Genomic DNA, 19,601 nt, shown 5'->3' with positions numbered 1-19,601 from the left:
CCGTTATCTTCCAGTCGCAGTTGTGGCATTGGTAATTCCTCACAAAGTCCAGTATTCTGGGATTCAGGCTATATAAGCTGAATGAATTTTTTTTTAAGTCCCATCAGTTACTTTTAATTTTTCTTTTGAATATTTCCTGTCTGTAGTTTTCTTGATCCTCAATTTTACGTCTTGGATTTTTAAAGAAAGTATACCATGTGGGAACCTTTATTAAACATTTCCTTCCTTAAAATTATGACCTTCCTACTCCCTCACTATTCTTTTCATTTGTTCATCTTTTATGACATCCTTTACCTTGGACTACACTAATCAAGTCAAGTTGAGTTTATTGTCATATGCACAAGTACATGTATGCACGGGTGCAATGGAAAAACTTACTTGCAGCATCATCACAGGTACATAACATCATATAAGCAGCATTCACAAGAAAAACAAATTAAACATAAATTATACACAATTTTTGCAAGAATCATTTTTGGCTCTCCAAATATCCTCTGATTAATTTAGAGTCCTAGACCAATACAGCACGGACACAGGCCCTTCAGCCCAACCAGTCCATGCCAACCATGGTGCCTACCCAGCTGCGATCGGCCCATATATCTCTGAGCCCTGCCCCTTCATGTACCTATCCAAGTGCTGTACTTGATATTTCTGACTTGTTCCTGTTTTCCTCCTAAACCTAAAATTTGTAACTATCTGTCTAAGACATTTTTCTTCAACCCTTTTGTCAATGAGTCCTGCTTGATAAGGACACTCGGTTGCCATCACAGAGAGGGTGCAGAATATTTTGTAGATGGAAGGAGTGAGGGCTTATCATTGATATGAGCTGGATATTTATGTTCTATGATGAGACTTTCAGGAGCTGGGGGAAATTTAAAAATTAGAAATTTGAAGCTAGTATTTTCTGGATTACTTGCAGTGCCTTGCACCATAAGGAGTAGAAATAAGGATGATCAGTGTGCAGCTTGAGGCATCATGCAGGGTCGAAGGCTTCAAATTCATGGGGTATTTTGACTGGTTCTGGGACAGGAGGCATCTGTTCAAAGGCTGCATTTCAACAGGACAGGGATCCGTGTCCTCAAGGAGAGATTCACTTATGGTTGGGAGGGTATAACTAATTTAAGGGGATCGATGCCAGCATGTAGAAGTGTAAAAGAGAGGTACATAAAGGAAGGTGTGTATTGAATAAGACAAGAGAAGGAAATAGAAGTATGCTAGGAAGGAATACGAGGAATACCAGCACTGAATTCTTTCTTGTGTTTCTGGTAGTGACAGCAGTGGTGAAATATTAAACAACTGTTGTGTTATGGAGTACCATCAAGCAACGGGAACCTTAAGTGCCAACTTTAGAAATATGGTAAGTAAAAATCTTCAGTACAACATTTGGAATCCCTACTGCAGTTGCAGTTGATTTGGAGGCCAGTTACTTTCTTTATCTCATTTTTTAAAATTCTCCCCATATTCTAATAAATTCACTTACCACTAGGCTACACACCAAGGGCAAATTTACTGTGGCCAATTAACCTACAACCCACATGTCTTTGAGAAATGGGGGTAAAGCAAAGCTCCTGAGGGAGTATGTGCAAACTCCACACAGAGAACACCCGAGATCTCTAGCACTGTTAGGCAGTGGCTGTATAATTACGCCACTGTGCTACCTAAATGTTATCAAAAGATCTGAGCTGTATCATTTGAAGTGCCATGATCATATTCCTTCATGACTTCTGTTCATTCATGGCACGTGGATGTTGCTGGTGCTGCCATAATCTATTATTCGTCTCCAATTTCTGCTAAGCTAAGGTGGTAGTTAAGACTCAACCATATTAGTGAGTCTGCAGTCCATCAGGATGGAACAGTTGGGTGTTTTGGCAATATATTTTACAGTTGCTATTTTAATTCCAGGTTTAATTCCACATTTGAATTGAATTTAATTTCCCCAGGTGCTGTGATGGGATTTGAATCTGTGTCTCTGCATGTATGGTCCATCAAGTTAACCACAAAAACACTTCTTCAATGTGGTGGGAGAAACAATAGGAAGTGGATGGAAGATTCTTTTTAGTAAAATATTTTTGGGTGCACAGAATGAGTCAAATGCAAGGGTCCATATTTTTATAAAGAAAATAGGAAGGGAATTTATATGTTTATTTCATAAATTCTGATAGTGTTGTAGAAGTTCATAACATACAAATATCTTGATGCCACCTTAATTTTAATTATGTCTTAGTCGTTGAAACGAATCAAGCGTTCTGATCGACGTGGAGCAGAGTCAGTCACAGAAGAAAAATTCACAATTCTTTTTGAATCACAGTTCAGTGTTGGTGGAAATGAACTAGTGTTTCAGGTTAAGGTATGTTGTGTACAGAACTTGCTGAGAGATTTTAACAGTAAATTGTTTTATGCTGTTGAATCTAATTAATGTCCAAGTGATTGTTTCCTTTCTGGCAGACTTTGTCACTTCCAGTGGTAGTGATAGTTCATGGCAGCCAAGACAACAATGCCACTGCCACTGTACTCTGGGATAATGCATTTGCGGAGCCAGTAAGTTGAATATAATTTGTCTTGTGTTGAGTTTAATATTGTATAAGTCTATAGGAAAGCTCATAGAAAAAGGGTTGTAGTGAATGTAGATCAATGAGTGTGTACACACATGTAAGCAACCCTCAATTTATTAAAAACATTTAAATTTAGGCAGTATCTGGGCTTTAGTAAGACAAAATTAACCATTTTATTTTAAAGTTGCGCAATCCTGTGTTTTATTTGCAAAATTATCAGTGGAAAAAATATCTTTAAAAGGTATTTTGAGTTTTAACTGATAGAAGACTTGTAAAATAATCATTAAGGAGGACACTTCTATTCAAAGCAACACTCTCCAATTTCTAGAACAAAATAGCCTTTTTGATAACTAATTAAAACATATTGCTTCCTACTGACTAGAAGCAATTTTTGAGGATCTGTACTGCTCATCAAATTAAGCCGTAAGGATGTATACAGATTTCCCAAGCTATAATCCTCTTTTGAGACATCTGATTCCAGAGCAACTGACAGCTTGATATATTCTTCTAACATGTATGTAACCAGAGGGGCTTGATATCAAATCCCTCTCCAGGTTCATCATCTCAGTAATAAACTTGGCACTGAACTCATCATTAATTAGAGTTTTTTTTTAATTCTACAAGATTAGAATAAAGATGGCAAAGAGAATTTACTTCTCTTTCCAAATAACGCACAGAACTTCAGATTGTATATTCTTTTTAAATTTAACCTCAAATGAGATGGGTCATTTATCTTAGCTGGTTTGGTTAACAAATTACTTATTAAACAGCTTGGTTTTTTTCCCTGTATGTGCCTATTTAGAATTTCACTGTTTTCATTGAATGGCTGATCTGTTATTGTGTTAAAATGAAAATCTTAAATGTTCATTAGTTCATATCGGTTTTCTATTTCAGGGTAGAGTCCCATTTGTCGTTCCTGATAAAGTACTCTGGCCACAGTTATGTGAGGCTCTCAATATGAAATTCAAAGCAGAGGTTCAGAGCAACAGAGGATTGTCAGAAGAAAATCTTGTTTTCCTGGCTCAGAAAGCATTCAGCAGTTCGGCCATTCATCCAGATGATTACAGTAACATGACCATATCCTGGTCTCAATTTAATAGGGTAAGAAATTATCTTAGCCATTATGCAACTTTTGTTGTGTACATGCCAATGTGAAAGACTTTTGAACGCTGGCTTGCACAGTTCCAGAAAAGTTAACAATGGGGAAACCAGCCCTTCCATAGACCTAAAAATTGAAATTGCAGCAGAGATGTAATGAACTTGTTTATATTTTGGCTACACTTGTGTTCCATATTTTAATACCCTTGAAGAGAAAATTGTAATACAATGTTATTTCCACATTCCTTTCTGATAAATTGAGTGTTCATTGGTACAATATTTATCATTAACATTTGATAAAATATTTACGAAGTTGTAAAAGTGACAATCATTTCAGCCTTTCCTCATTCCCACTTCCTTGCTCATACTTTTCTACCCCGCTATGGTGCACTTAATACTGGCAATCTTTTCAACCTTCCTCTGATTTCACAGTTGCTGATTTCTTTCCCTAATTGCTAGTACAAGATAACATTTTTTACTCTTGTCAACATTCACTGTGGCACTTTTTATTATGTTACACTCTTCTCTTAGTTTATAGTGACCGTCATAGTTAATTCCTTCTCCACTTTTACTGACAGTCTTCATTCTTGTCCTGAGTTTGTAATGTCATGTACCAGCAACAAAAGAAGCACACCGAGTCATGTATAAGTGTTAAAAAAACTATTTTATTAATAACTACTTATGATAATAAGAAAAATAAAAGTAAAAATGTTAGAATGTTAGGAGTAAAAATGTTAGATCTTAAACATTAACCCCAAAACTAAACTTGAAGTGTGTGTGTGGCAAATTCCCAAACTCCAAGTGCAGAAATAGTTCTCAAAGTTCAGTTCAGCAAGCCATAAGGTGAAACGTGAGCAAAGGCTTCTGCAAAGCCACTGTTGACTGAAGAGGAAATGTAGAGAGAAAATAGAGAGTAATTACGAAATCCAACTGTCCTATCTTCCTTTCCATATACATCCAATCACCTCATTTCATACTGACATAGATCACCTTGAATCCTATCTTTACAGCTCTTTTTAAGATGGTAATATTCTTTTATTTCAACTGTTTTCATGCTATTTCTTTGAAGTGTTAGCCATGATCCAGGTGCTGGCACTCTTAATTTTGAGTCAAGAAGTTTTGACATCAAGTCACATTCCAGAGTCTAAAAGACAACAGTCTAGTCTGAAGTTCCTGATACAATGCAGAGATGTCCACTTTTGGATAACTTGTTCAATTGAAACCCAACTATTATCTTCTGGATATAAGTGGCCCATGCCAGTACTCCAAATATAGCAAGGGAGGAATTGCCAGAGTTGGAGCCAATACTTATCCCTCAGTCAATATCATGCAAATGTATTAACTGGTCATTATCAATTATTCTTTGAAGTTTGTAGTGCTCAAATTAGCATATCTGGGAGCTTTGCTTTTGTTTTTTACCTGAGATCTTTCCGATGCACTCACAAATTGGTCTAGGCAACTGCTGTAGAGTTGGTTTTGCTAGAAATTACCCAAAGATTGCTAGTTTCATTTTGAAGATGGAGGAATAAACATAAAGGTGAATAGGATACTTTTAGAAACGTTTTGATTTTCTTTTCTTAAAGGAAAGTTTACCTGGTCGAAATTTCACATTCTGGCAGTGGTTTGATGGAGTCATGGAGCTGACAAAAAAGCATCTGAAGCCTCATTGGAATGATGGGTAATTTCTGTAAAACTGTAACTGTTTTACTATGTCTGCCTTTGCCAGATCTACATGTTCCTGTGTTTGAACACACAGCAAGCCAATCACATTAAAGTAATTTTCAGTTTTTGAAGACTTTATTTTTCTTTTTTCATTCATGCAATATTGGCAAAGATGATAACAGTTACTGCTTATTTCTGATTAATCATCTGACAGGAATAAATGCATAGTGAAAAAAAAATCAATAGTGTAAGGAACAGTGTAGTGTTTGGATAATAATTTTTGCGAAACAACTTGTGTATTTTATTTGAAATGAAGTTCTAGTACTATCAGAATGTTCACTTGTGCTTCATGCAGGGCAATTTTGGGGTTTGTAAACAAGCAACAGGCACAAGATATGCTGCTTTCCAAGCCAAATGGAACCTTTCTGCTGCGATTCAGTGACTCAGAGATTGGAGGGATTACAATAGCGTGGGTAGCAGATAATCCCAACAAAGCAGGTGTGATCATAGGAAAGTGTCTGTGTCCTTAACTTCTGTCTCTTGCAGCAGCTGTTACGGAATTAACTTTTTAAGCCATTTCTGATTAAATGTTAAAATGTTTAGATGTATAATTGTGCAAAGATGATTTATTGAAATAAAAATTAGTTTAATGTATTCTAATCTGTTGAATACAGACCGTCTCAGGGTTAAGAACGCTTGATTTATGGACACTCCCTGCATATGAACAAGCTTCCATAATATTAAATTTGGTAGTCTGATTTATGAAGATACATTCATTTCTACGAAAGACAGAACTATTCTTCTCTCTCTTCACTTTTCGTAATTGTTGCTTCTTATCAGTGTTGTGTGCTTTTGATGCCATTCATTACAATAATGTGGAGGTATGGTTACCATATCGAGTGACTTTAATGTATTTTCTAATTTATGAACAAAATTTACTTGCAGATATCTGTAAAAATGAAACGCATTCATTACCCAGGGACAACTTGTAACTGCAACCATCATGAGGTTATATGAATGGCATGTGCACTGCAAAGGTTCAATGAAACTGCTGTTTGTGTTCAATATTTGAAGCATTTTTAGAAAATTAGACTACATAGTTAGTTTATAAAAATACTGTGCTGCTTCTCTTAAAGCATAAATTATGTATTAACTTTAAAGTGTAATTTTTTACAGGAGAAAGGATGGTTTGGAATCTTATGCCATACACAACCAAAGATTTTTCAATTCGATCGCTGGCAGATCGTATCAGTGATCTCAATCATTTGCTGTATTTGTACCCAGACAGACCCAAAGATGATGTGTTTTCTAAATATTATACACCACCATTGTGTAAGTATCAATTCTTTTATTACTTGAACATGTAGTGGTTTGTGATGCATGAGAAACTCCAAGGAGAGAAAATGAAACCAGTCCTATAAACTGCATGTGATTAATCACTATTGTGAACAGATGCTATTACTTTGATAATTTTGTAGCTGCTTGAATTATCATCTACAAAACTAATAATATTTCATTAATTCTCTTATGCACTTCAAAGCAATCATGTTTTAAATCAAACAATAAAGTTATGGTGTAAGTGATCATGGCCATGTTTTATTTCTGTAGCAAAGATTTAAAGTATCTTAGTTATTTAGAATGTTTAAAGCTCTCCAAGTATTAATATGTTAATAATTTTGGTTGTCTGTTTATCCTCAATTGCAGCAAAAGCAGTAGATGGATATGTAAAACCACAGATCAAACAAGTGGTTCCAGAGTAAGTATTGCAATGACATGTTCAAGAACACATAAACTTTGTTTTACTTTCATACCCAAGTTCTCTACAAATTGTCTGTTGGATTTTTATCATCTACCTTTTCTATTCATTAACTATCTAATTAATTATGCTTTTGTATTTCTATTACATAGCCAAGATGATGATAAAAACAAAATGCTGAATATATTCATGAGGTCAGACAGCATCTGTGGAGAGAGGAAAAAGGATTAGGGTTTCAGATCAATGACCTTTTATCAATCACAAGGGGGAAGACCAAATTTTCAGAAAGCATTTGATAAGGTGCCACATCAGAGGTGCTTGTGGAAAATAAAAGCTCAGGAGGTAACATTGGTGTGGATAAAAATTTGCTAGCTAACAGGAAACAGAGCAGGCAAAAATGTTTCTGGGGGGGTTGAGAAGATGTGTCAAGCGGTATGCCACAGGGATCAGCACTGGATCCTCAGCTTTTCGTTATATAATATATATTTAGCTGAAGGCACCAAAGATATAATTGCTAAATTTGTTCATGACACAAAGATCACTAAGTTGTGAAGATAAGATGCATTAATTGAGTGGGAATAGATCTGTCACATGGAGTAAAATGTGGGTAAATGTGAAATTGTATATTTTGGTTAAAAAAAAGGAAGCATATTATCTAAATACTGATTGTCGATCCCCGAGAGGCATAAGGATCTGGGTGTCTTAGTACATGATTCTCAAGAGGCTAGCATGCAGCAAATAAGTCAACAAAATGTTATTGTTTACAGCTTAGGAAATTGAATACAAATGTGGGAAGTTGTGCATTAGTTACATAGGACCACATCCGGAGTACTAGATGTCTTTCTTAATGAAGAAGGTTAATGTATTGAATACAGTTCAGAGCTGATACGCTAGACTGGTACGTGGAATGGGAAGGTTGTCATATGAGGAAAAGTTGGAGGTGCCAGGTTTGTATTCGCTGGAGTTTAGACAAGTGAAAGGAGGCTTGATTGAAATAGGTCACAGATTTGTTGATGCTGCACAGAAACGGGCACTTCAGTCCACCTGGTCCGTGCCAACCATGAACCACCCACTTACACTAATCCCAATTTTTGTTCTCTCCACGTTCTCATTAACTCCCCCCAGATTCTACAACTGAACAGCACACCAGGGTCAATTTACAGTGGCCAATTAATTTACCAAGCTCCACGCCTCTTGGGATGTGGGAGGAAACCAGATCAACCAAAGGAAACCCAGGCAGTTGTAGGCAGAACTTTTAAATTCCACACAGACAGTGCCCAAAGCCAGGATTGAACCTGGATCACCGGTAGTGAGAGGCAGTGGCTCTACTAGCTGTGCCATTGTGTTCACTGTGTCCTGAAGTCTTGACTTGTTGCATGTAGAGAAAATATTTTGTATTGTGGGAGAATCTAGAATCAGGAATCATTGTTTTAGAATACATGGTTGTCCATTTTAAAACATATTTGAGGCAACATTTTTTCTCTGAGGGTCATAAGTCTCTGCAACTCTTTATTGGAGGCTGGAGGAAGCAGAGTCTTTGAATAATATTAAGGCATAAATTTTAGATAATTGATAAGCAAGATGGTGAAAGACTACTGAAGGTCGATGGGAATGTGGAGCTGAGATTACATCCAGAGCATTCAATTAAAGAGCAGAGCAGTTTTGAAGGTCCGAATGGCCTAAGGCAGTTCCTAGTTTGTTTGCTCATTAATGTTTTCCACAAATACTGATTGAGTGTTTCCAGCATTTTCTGTTATTTAAAATATAGCCCATTACTAAACTAGCATTATTTATTTTTATTGAAATAGCTATAGGGAGAATAATTTGATCATTCATAATGTGGGATCTTTGCAGAGATCTTCCCAAATATTTACCTCAGTAGAGGAACATGGCATGTTAGGATTTTGGTAAGTTGGTCACGAAAATTTTATGGTCCAATAAATTTGCATTTACAATATTTGCAAGTACCTTGTCGGGTGGCGGGGGGGTTGGGGGGGGCGAAGAGAGTGATAATTCAATCAACTACTGTACTGGTTGGAACTGATCACCTTGCTTGTTGCAGATTTGCTACAGCATCATCTGATGGAACATCAGCAAGTAGTACCTATATGGAACCAGCAGCATCACCTGCAGTTGGTCACCCACCACAGTATCCCCTCTACCCACAAAAGTAAGCTGTCTTTTCCAATTATTACTATTTTGAGGACTTTTGTTCAAACAGTTCAGGAGAGATCTCGTGTTTTTTTTTAATTGCCCATTTTTATCCAAATGATATAATTTTTATCCCATCAAGAAATGTATTTGATAGTTTCACTTTAAGCTTACAATGTGTATATTTGTTCCAAATTCTCTTGGAAGTGCAGGTGTCATGGAAGTCATGGAACATCTGTGTATAAATGAGTAACGTAATGACATAACAAATGGTATATATTAAAATTAAAGTATGCCTATAACATAAAGCAATACCCATAATGGGTTATCTGTCAGTCATAAGCACATCAACTGTTTCAAGACAAGTGTGACAAATTCATGAATTACATTCTTGTTGTTGCCCTGTTAGAAAATCCTTTCCTCTTGGATCTCTGCATCAGAGATATTAGCAATCATGCAGACCCATGCTTTTTAAAGTAGCCCTCTAAAGCAGACATCTAGGTTGGCATGGACAAGTTGGGCTAAAGGGCGTTTTCCTTGCTGTATGACTCTGACTCTTCCCCAATACCTGCTGTTCACTCCATGGGCATCAAAACCAATATTTCTGCTGTCTGAAAGGCTTCCTTTTTGTTTCAAATCAAATGATCCAAACAGACTTCCAATTAATATGCAAGCTAGTTTATTAAAGCAAGCATTATCATGCAATAAAGTATGTGGACTTCTTAAAAATAGAAAGCTACTTAATTATACAATAGACTGACTGCAAACTAATTTATTTCAAAGAATCCCCACAAATTGGTCTCTATAGATCAGATGTCACTCAAACCTTAATACAAAGGAATGTTTTATACCTTCTAAATAATTGAAGTTGACAAACAGAACCTCAGTTTAATATGTCATTTAATTGGTGGTACCTCCAATAGTACAGCACTTCCTCACTGTAATACTAATTGGCAACTTGTACTAGATGTAAAAATGCTATCAAAAGAAAGGCTCATATGCCACAGTATTGCTTGTTAGATTATGGGTGATTGAAGTTAAGTTGGATTCAAAAGACAAAATTAAATGTTATAGAATTTTAATTTTAATAATCGTTTCGTAGGCCAGCCATAATCTTTGTCCACAGTTACTGACATAACCTGTCATAAATTGATATTATTTTCTGGTTTTGTTCAGATTCATTAGATAAAATGTGTTCTGCATCCTCACATCAGCTCTGTATCTTTTCCCATCCCTTTTGAACCATACAGCACAAACAGGCCCTTTGGCCCACCATGATATCCCTTGGGTTCATGATTAGAACATTACCTGTGTGCTCTTTTTAAGCCTGACGTGATCTTGCATGCCTCTCTCAAATCTCATCACAGCCTCTGTTACTCCAACAGAAAGAAACTCCACTCTTCTAACCTCATGGATGAAATTTCGCATTAACTGTAACATCCTGCTAAATCTGTTCTGCACCTTTACACCTTTCCAGGATGATGACCAGAATTGGGGACACTACTTAATTTGTGGCTTAGCCAGTGTTTTATAAACATTCAGCGTAGCCTCCCTTCTTTTATAATATCTATGAAGCTCAGGATCCCACCTCTTTTTTTCTTTGATCATTTAATTAATCACACGAAATGATCAAAGTAAAGCAATATAAGTAATGCACTAACGTGTGAGCTTTCCTCTTGGTAGTCTTTTACATATAAGCACCTCAAGGTGTCCAGTCATCTTTGAAAGATTAATATACATATACCTGGCCACCTCTGTACTTGTGCAGCATATAGAAACGTACCATCTAATCTGTGTTGTCTTTGCTTGTTCTTTCTGCCAAAATATAGCAATTCAGTCTAAATTTGGTGCTGCCCACTTCGATAACCTATCTGCATCCTTTTGTATTCTTTAACTAGGCTCACTGTTTACCAGGTTTGGTGTCATCTGCAGTCTTAAACTTTACTCAGCACACCAATATCCAAGTCATTAATATTGTAAAATGGGGTGCAGATTACTGAAAGGCATAATTTTCCACTCCTCCCTACATGCAGGGAAGGTGCCAAAGGTCAGGAAAAATGGGAAGTATGACATCCCTAGAAACTACAGGCAGGTCAGTTTATGGTCCAGGTACTTGCCCGTGGAGAACTCAACTGTATAACATCCTCCAGCCTTTAATCCGGAACTTTATTAAGCACCTTCTGAAAATCCACATAGATGACTGCTATATAGTCCTTTCATCAACCTTCTCTATCACATCAAAAAATTCATTCAGGTTTGTCAAACACAGTCGGTCTTTAGCAATTCCTTGCTGGCTGTTTTATCAACTCAAATTTCTCCAAGTGCCCCCTGTTTTCTTGTGATTGTTTTGAAAAGCTTCGCTCTGCACAGATTAAACTGACCTGTGTATAGTTGCTAAGGATATCGTCCTTCCCATTTTTTTCTTTCCTCTGGCACTCTGCAGTATATAGGAAGGATTGGAAAATTTATGTCAAACCCATTTACAATCTCCATCCCCATTTTCAGTCAACCCATCTACTACTGTGAGATCAGATGGTTTGACCAACATTCAGTCCTAAATAAGGCACTATCTCCTGTAGCTAAATATTCTGAAGAACGAAGACATTGTCTTTGGTCACCGATGCAACTTGCTTTGACTTTTAATTCATCCCCATCTCATCTAATTTGAAATAGTGTCTGTTTATAACTGATTGCTCTTTGTAAAGTGGCATGGGGCAGTGTCCTAAAATAAAAGTGTATAAATGCAAGTTGTTGATATATTCAATTTGGGATGTATGAAGAAACAATTTGTTTTTACAAATTCTGTTTGCAAAGATGCATTTTGGAAAATGCAACAGAAATAAAATTCTTTTTACAGATAATATTGCCCTAATGAAAATCAAACCCACATTTATAATATTTCATGATTTTCTTTTATTCAGCCCAGACAGCATGCTTGATCCTGATGGTGATTTTGACCTTGATGATACAATGGATGTTGCCAGACATGTGGAAGAACTTCTGCGCAGACCAATGGATAATCAGTGGCTTCCTCATCAATCAACATGATTTACCATCCCCACCTCATAGAAAATTGTATCTTATGGTTTCATTCCATAAGTTGCTTCATTTCCAAATCGTTCATAATGTGAAATGTTAATATTGCTCGTGAATCTAATATTTTTGTGCATGTTGAAGCAGTGCAAATGTTTTTAAATGTCCTGATTGCTTGGAAAAAGGCTGCAGTTTTGGAGACTGCATTTATAGTTATTTTATGTTGTACAAAATGCAAGTTGCTATTTGCATGAGTTTTATTTACCCTTTCAGAATTTTAGTTACTTTCTGGTAAATAGTTTTAATTTGTATTTTAGTGTGCCAAGGCAAATGCCAAATTAAGTCCTAAATTTGATCATTGTCCTTACTGAGAAGCCGGTCAAAGCTACGTTATTTGTGCATGGATTCTACTTTTCAATTATTTACCAAGATAATTCTTTACATGGTTTATTGGAAATTATTATTCAGTTTTTGATTGAAGCTTTGAGCATTGGCTCGCAATTGGCACTGAAGGGCCACACTAACAACGATTTTGCTCTTTTTTTTAAAAAAAGAAATTGACTCATCACAATGTCGGTGACATATTGAAGAGATATTTGGGAGGGATAGTTTGTATATTTTTGTATCCCTGAACCATTTTGTTCATAATTGTATTTGTTGTTTCTATGATAGCTCTGAATTGAACAAGGTTTAAAAAAATGATCACGTATTTGACCTATTTCAGAATCAAGGTAGTTTTAGAGGATCTCTTTACATAATCTAGGCTATGTGGTTTGTTATAAGAAGTGCATGAGTTTGGAATGGCATAACTGTCAAGATTTACACTTTGCAAAATTAAGGCATGTATGTACTCTAAAGATAACTAGTTTGTGCTGTATCATTTTTGGCACAATTAAGTACTTGCTGAATTTGGTCGTGAAAGCTAGTTAACATTTGGAATATTTAAAATTCTTTGCAGATATTAGAAAGAAGCTGTACAAGGTGCTGTTTAATCACGTAAGAGCAGTGTTGTCCTTACAGGCCTACTTGAAGAAAGTATCTTTTTACTTTGGTTGCCTTTATGCCTGCATGGAAGACCTGTCTTCGGTTTGATGTAATGTTTAGCCAATACGCCATGCTGAGGTCAATTGAACTCAATATCTTGATCTCTGTCATGTGAATAATAAGGAATATGTGCAAAATGGTTTTAATGCATTTTGATCTCTGGTAGATAAGTCTCACAATGAGTAAAAGCAGCCAGACTTCTGAGATGCCTTAATAAGCTGTAGTGTAAGTTAGTTGATGCAATAGTTGGGAAGTATTTAAAAACTTAAGTATGCATTCTTGAATATGACTTGTCACTGTTGCTGATGTTGGCAATATTCGGACACAAGTTGGTAACAAAAACTATTTGTTGCAACAAAAGCTTTTCAAAGGGACCACCCGTCTAATAAATGTGTAAAGGGAATCTTTTTAATCTTTCATTTTTAAGCAACCACTATTACAATTTACATGGATTGAAGCAGTGTTTTTCTTAGAGGGGTGCCCATTCTGATATTTGCCATTATCATTTGTTCAGGAATGCCATGTTCAGCCTAACAGCCACAAGCAAACGGGAGGACATAAGCAGTGGCAATGTTTACATTTTAAATTAATAGATATGCTTACCCATATTCTAAAAAAAACAATTATTCTGGCTGCTTCTGTTCATTGCTTTTTTTTGTTCAAATGCCTGGGCCTACTGAGATGTAACAAATTTAAATTTAGTTACATAATTGGTTATCTTTAATGTTGGGAAAACTAACAAAAGACCAGTTTATTGCTACTGCCAAACTTTAATTCTGATACAATTATGTACTTGTACATAGTATGGTGAAAACATTTCTTCAGGACTTGCATATATTACAGACAATTGCTGAATACAGTACATACAGGAAAAGGTGAATTTCTATTCCTCTAAATTCTGGAGGCATACTCCCACTACGTTTTTTTATAAAATATTTCATACTGTATCTTCCATAATTCAGCTGTTATATTGGTGTATCTTCTCTTTGATAATCATTTCCTCCTGAAACTTCCCATCCAGACTTCATTGACAACATTATGTTAAATCAGTTCCTAATGCATATCAACTGATGCATGATTTGACTTGGATACAGTCTCATATTAGCCAGTGCACTTTTTTTTACAGAATTGGCCTTTGGCGAAGAATGCATTTCATTCCTTTTGCATGATATCAGAAAACAGTAGAATCATTTACTTTAGGGTATGAGTTCAACTTAGGCAGGAATGTGGTGCATTCTCTTTTCAGATCGTAAGGGTAACTTATCAGTTTGCTTTATCTCAGTTCTAGGTCATCAGTCCATATACAATTCAGTAGCACAGAGGGAGCATTTAAGATTGCTGGCTCAAGAACAGATCACCTTTGAAAGTGGGATGAAGATATATTGTTGGGATAATGTAGTGAGAGCAGTTACTCTGAATCTAAAATCTGTTACAGTGAATGTTGTCTGTTGCAGTGGCTGTTAACCACAGATTTTTTTTAAAGGAAAGTTCCGGCTCTCCTGCCCTGGCATTCATCATGACGATTAAAGAATCCTACTGTGATTCAAGTTCAAGTGATAATGTTAGTGTACGTAAAGTAAGAAGGAGAGATGAATTTTAGTGGAATATGATCAGCCTTTAAAGAATTGTTGGAGTTGACTGGAGAATCTGTTTCTGTAACACAGCTTGCTGATTTGCTGAAGGAGATATTTTCTGATGCAGAGACTGAAGCTTACATTAGTTGAATGTATCTTCAAGGCAAGGCATCATTCAGTGTCATACAGAACCATACAAGCCAGTGCTGGTTTTCTCCAGGAACCAAGCACACACTATTGGAGCATTTCCACTTTTGGTTGAAGAAATCGTTTTCCTCAATCATTTGGAGTCCCCTGCTTCCTCTATCATAAAGGTCTAGAACCTCTGTGACTTAGCTCAGTTGTCTGTCCCCTACCCGCCATCCAATCCTAGTCTTGGGTTTATTTAGTTAAGAAAGTTGTAGTCTCGAGAAAAAGGCATTAAGTGTATCCGACAGTTTTCAGCAAAGTGGTTAGTAGTGTACAATGTAGCCAATAAATGTCACAATAGTCCTCTTGCCTGGAAATTTAGTGCCAACGGAGGTGTGTTGAAAGCAGCATCCTGGATATCAACCAAACTGAAGCTGATAATCAATGAATGTGAGAGGCTGCTTCATATGCAAACTGCATGGAATATCACAGCATGTATTTTGCTGATAAATCCCAAATGCAAAAGTCCTTAGCAAAATTTGTCACTTCATCTTTTAGTGGGTCCATTGCTGGATTCCCTATGGAATACAGTGCTGGAGTTGGATTTTGCTGTGATTCACTGAATCAGCTTGTGGATCCAGTGCCAAGATAGACTTGGTACAGGTCCGCAGTGCATTGATTTCAATGGAGATTGTAGGCTGCAGTGAAAAATAGGTGTTCCTTTTTAAATTATTTTGGTTTGTTTAATGTCTATATATTTAAAGGTGTTTTTAGTTGAGTTTACTTTTTAAAGTTCTTTCTCATTTGTAACAAGTTTAAAATGTAACTGAAAGTCAAAAACGATCAGGAACATTTTAGAAACCCTGATGTCTTTCAGTTTGCAGAGCTGTGGGTGAGAGGATTAGGACTTCACCAGCTGTCAAAGGCATTCAGATTAGTTTCTCTATTGTATCATTCTAAGCTATGTTGCTGCTCAGAGTTTCAGCATCGGACTCTGGGAAGCTTTTGGGTCAGCACATTCAGATTAGGTAAGTCTAGGAATAGCAGCTGGCAAGTCTGTGTCAGCAAAATCCAGGTTAATATGATCACCAAACATTGCAACTTACATTAGGTAGAATGCAGGAAAATGCTGTTACATGCCCCTCACAATCACAAATAGAAGCAATCTTTATAGGCAGTCCACAGATGATGGAGGGGTTCCGTTCTGGAGAACTGTTCAAACCCGGATTTTTTGTAAATCGGGAATGAACAAAAACAGTGTATATGGGAGGATCATAGAAGCAGCTGTGATGGGAGAGCAAAATAGCACAGGAAGAGCAGCTGACCTCACTGACTCATTGAGCAAGTGAGTGCTTGGTGCTCCCAGCTCTGCCTGGCTCACCCCAGCCCCCCTATTGTTGTGGCTGAGTGGTTGGGGGGGGGGGGAGAGGAGGGGGGCTCCATTGCCATCCAGAAGAAGATGTTTGCAGCCCCACAGCAGCCGGCAAATCGATTCTGCAGGTCTCCCAAAAGCCCAGGGGAATGCCCTGCTCAGCTGTGATTTAAAAAAAATCACCTGCAACCTGCAGTAGCTGGCAAATCTATCCCCAAACAGACCTTGGAACAGCTGGCACAGCAGCTCAAACCACTAATTGCCTCTGCCTCAACAGCATACAGCTGCATGGTTGGGCTCCAACTGCACTGACTAACTCCAAATCACTTGATTCACTTCACACTCACCTGTGATGCTCTGCTATAGAGTTGAGGAAGCTTGTTTCAAAAGTTGTTTGAAAATTTTCAGAAGGTCAATAATTAGTAAGTCAGCTTGTTTGTATGTACAGGTGTCCTTAAATTGGTGTTCGCAACCTGGGGAGAACCTATATATTTTTTTAAAAACTTGTACTTTATGGTTCTTAAGCATGTGAAGGAAACTGGAAATAGAAATCGAGATCTACCTTGAAAGAATCATTGTCATTTTTCAAATGATGGCATCCCTAATGCACCTTGAACTCTCCTCATCCTATTAAACTTCGATGGTTAGAGTTTTGCAGAGAATTTTTCTTGGCACAGGATTAAAAATAAATGAGCAATTGCCTATGCCTTGGCTCAGTACATGTGGTTGGAAGCATGAGTTACTTGGGTGTCATCTTGGTGTGAGGGCCAAAAAGATACTTTTCTCAGAATCAGTAAGAATTGTTGTACTTTGTGTCAGAGATGCTGTGACCCTACAAGATATCTAGCAAGGTTGAGCCTTACTCTGCTGATTTAGTCTTGTTTTTCACTCCTAAACCATAACCAATAAGATGGTAATACCTCACTCAGTATTCACTTACCATTCAGTTGGAAATCTGTATGCCATTGGCTGAGAACAGAATTGGGTTTGGCTGTGACTTTACACAATTAGTTTTAAGCTCATCATAAAGAAAGTTCAAGTAGACAATGGGATTTTTTCCAGTGGTACTTTATCTATAGAACAAAGATGAAATTAAACTGACCTTGCAGACCAGCCAGTGGAGTAAAGAACCAAATTCTAGCAGGACGGTTACTCATCCAGATGTTAAAAACAATGCTTAAAAGTATTTTCTTGCTCAGGTTTTACTCAGTGTTGACCTAATGTTTGTGACGGACACCTAATACAAAATAGATTGTGAAGTTCAATTCACATAAGAGTGAGTGTACATTCAATTTTTTTTCTTTTTCTGTCCTTCAGAGAGTCTGATGCCAACTGGTCAGAAAAAAAACTAATTATAAAAGCATAAATGTGAGGTTGTGTCTCTGCCATGACACAGTGACATAGACTGATGAATGCATTCCTGTGTGAATTTTTTAAAGATACAAGTATATTTAGGCTTGCATTTTTATATGTAATTTAGTACATGAAGGATCCTTGTAAAATGAAGAGAGTGGACAACTACATCTTCAATGTACTTTCAACCTGTTCTACTTCTCACCTCGAGTGATCTACTTGTATTTTGTTTTTAAGGGGGAGGGACAATGTGATGGGAGATGGGGAAGAACAATTTGCAGCTTTGACCTGATTTTACTAATACCAGTTAAAGCAATATTTTTAATGGGGTACCTAAATTATGCTGTACATGTTCTTCATTGTGCTTATGCTGTGCACACCATAAAACAATACAGATTAACAGTGATAATTTTATGGTATGTTATCACTAAATCCATAATAACAACACACTTTTCATGAATTTAGTTACAAAAGTATTGTAATAACATAAACGTTTACAATCTAAAAGTTCATTTAAATTGGATAGAATGTATGTCTGTTAATAAGCTTTACCAGTAAATTGATTTATTTTTTAACTATCTCTGTTGTCTCAGTGCTTTTCTCATTTTTATACCTGATTAACTGGGTTTCAGTTGCAGCGAACTATTTAACATAAACTTGTGTCTACATTGACTCTTATAGAAGAGCAGTTAGTTATTTGGTTTTGTGGAGTAGGGTCAGCATTTTTTTTGTAGGCCATGTACCTGGATTGTGGTCAAATCGCCTGTCTCTAACTACCCTACCTCCATCCCCTTGCAATCAATATTTATAGTATACTAAGCTGAAGACAGTCAGCAGGTCAGGCAGCATCCATTAAAAGAAAAACAGTTAATGTTTCAGTTTGAAGTCCCTTTGTCAGAACTGGGAGAGAAAAATTAAAAAAGGCAATCTCAAGTTAGAGAAGGAAGCAGGAGTGATGGATGGGAACAGACAAAGGGTCATTTAGCTTGAAATCTTATCTTTGTTTCTCTTTCCGCAGATGCTGCCTGACCTGAGTGGTTCCAGCATTTTCTGTTTTATTTCAGATTTCCAGCATCTGCAATGTTCTGATTTTCATTCGTAGTTGCACTGCATTCCTGTACCAATTGAAAAAAATTTCATTATCCTGTTAGGTGATTCCTGAATGTCAAAACAATTATTTTCCAAGCCCTGCAATTTTCTTCCAGGTTTCCTTGCTGCATTGTTTAATTCCCAGAAAATACCTTGCAGCTCTGCAATTCAATTGAGACAGTACATGATGGAGCAAATAAAAATGCCTGAATTTCTAAGGAATGGAGAAATAATTTTATACTATATTTTGATCCGCTTAGGCAGATAAACAAGAATAGATGAAAGTTAAGATGTTATTGTATTGCATTGGCACAAAAGGAAAGAATTGTACTGTACCATAAATAAAGCCCTCAAATGAGACCTTGGAGAATGCTTGAGATGAGTGGACAATTATTGGAATGCATTTTTTTTGCAAAATTTATGGGGGAAATATGCTTTATTGCAGTTTGTGATCATTGAATCCAAAGCACCTTTGTAGTATTAAAGGATATTAGAATTCAAAATATTTATCTAACTTCAAGTTACTAGGGCTTATGTCATCTCTAAATATAACAATATTTCATCTTCATTTAACTACTAAGCAATGTTGATGTTTTATAAGCAGCATAGAGTTTTAAAACTAATGCATCTGATTTTGGTTGATCTTTGTTCCAAAAGTAGTTTGTTTTATCGGATTGTATCAAAATGTTAGCTAGATTATGTGCTCAATCTGAAAGGGGATTTAACCCAAGACTTGATAAAGAGAGCTAATAGTAAGGCTGTTGTCTTTCAGGAAACACTTACTTAAC

General features: G+C 36.6%; 1 protein-coding gene across 1 annotated transcript in view; it reads left to right on the top strand.

The window, feature by feature from the left end:
* The window catches only part of LOC127582961 (signal transducer and activator of transcription 5B-like), a 107,052-nt gene extending 87,884 nt beyond the window's left edge, over positions 1 to 19,168 (top strand). Inside the window, 10 exon segments of the mRNA XM_052038619.1 lie at positions 1,270 to 1,357; positions 2,225 to 2,347; positions 2,446 to 2,538; positions 3,447 to 3,653; positions 5,234 to 5,328; positions 5,668 to 5,810; positions 6,489 to 6,644; positions 7,017 to 7,068; positions 9,131 to 9,238; positions 12,141 to 19,168. Coding sequence (XP_051894579.1) covers positions 1,270 to 1,357; positions 2,225 to 2,347; positions 2,446 to 2,538; positions 3,447 to 3,653; positions 5,234 to 5,328; positions 5,668 to 5,810; positions 6,489 to 6,644; positions 7,017 to 7,068; positions 9,131 to 9,238; positions 12,141 to 12,267 — 1,192 coding nt within the window. The 3' untranslated portion in view covers positions 12,268 to 19,168.
* The last annotated feature ends 433 nt before the right edge of the window (positions 19,169 to 19,601 follow it).

This window comes from Pristis pectinata, chromosome 25 (genome assembly GCF_009764475.1).
Source record: "Pristis pectinata isolate sPriPec2 chromosome 25, sPriPec2.1.pri, whole genome shotgun sequence".
Lineage (NCBI taxonomy): Eukaryota > Metazoa > Chordata > Chondrichthyes > Rhinopristiformes > Pristidae > Pristis > Pristis pectinata.
This window is presented reverse-complemented; position numbering and strand designations above follow the sequence as displayed.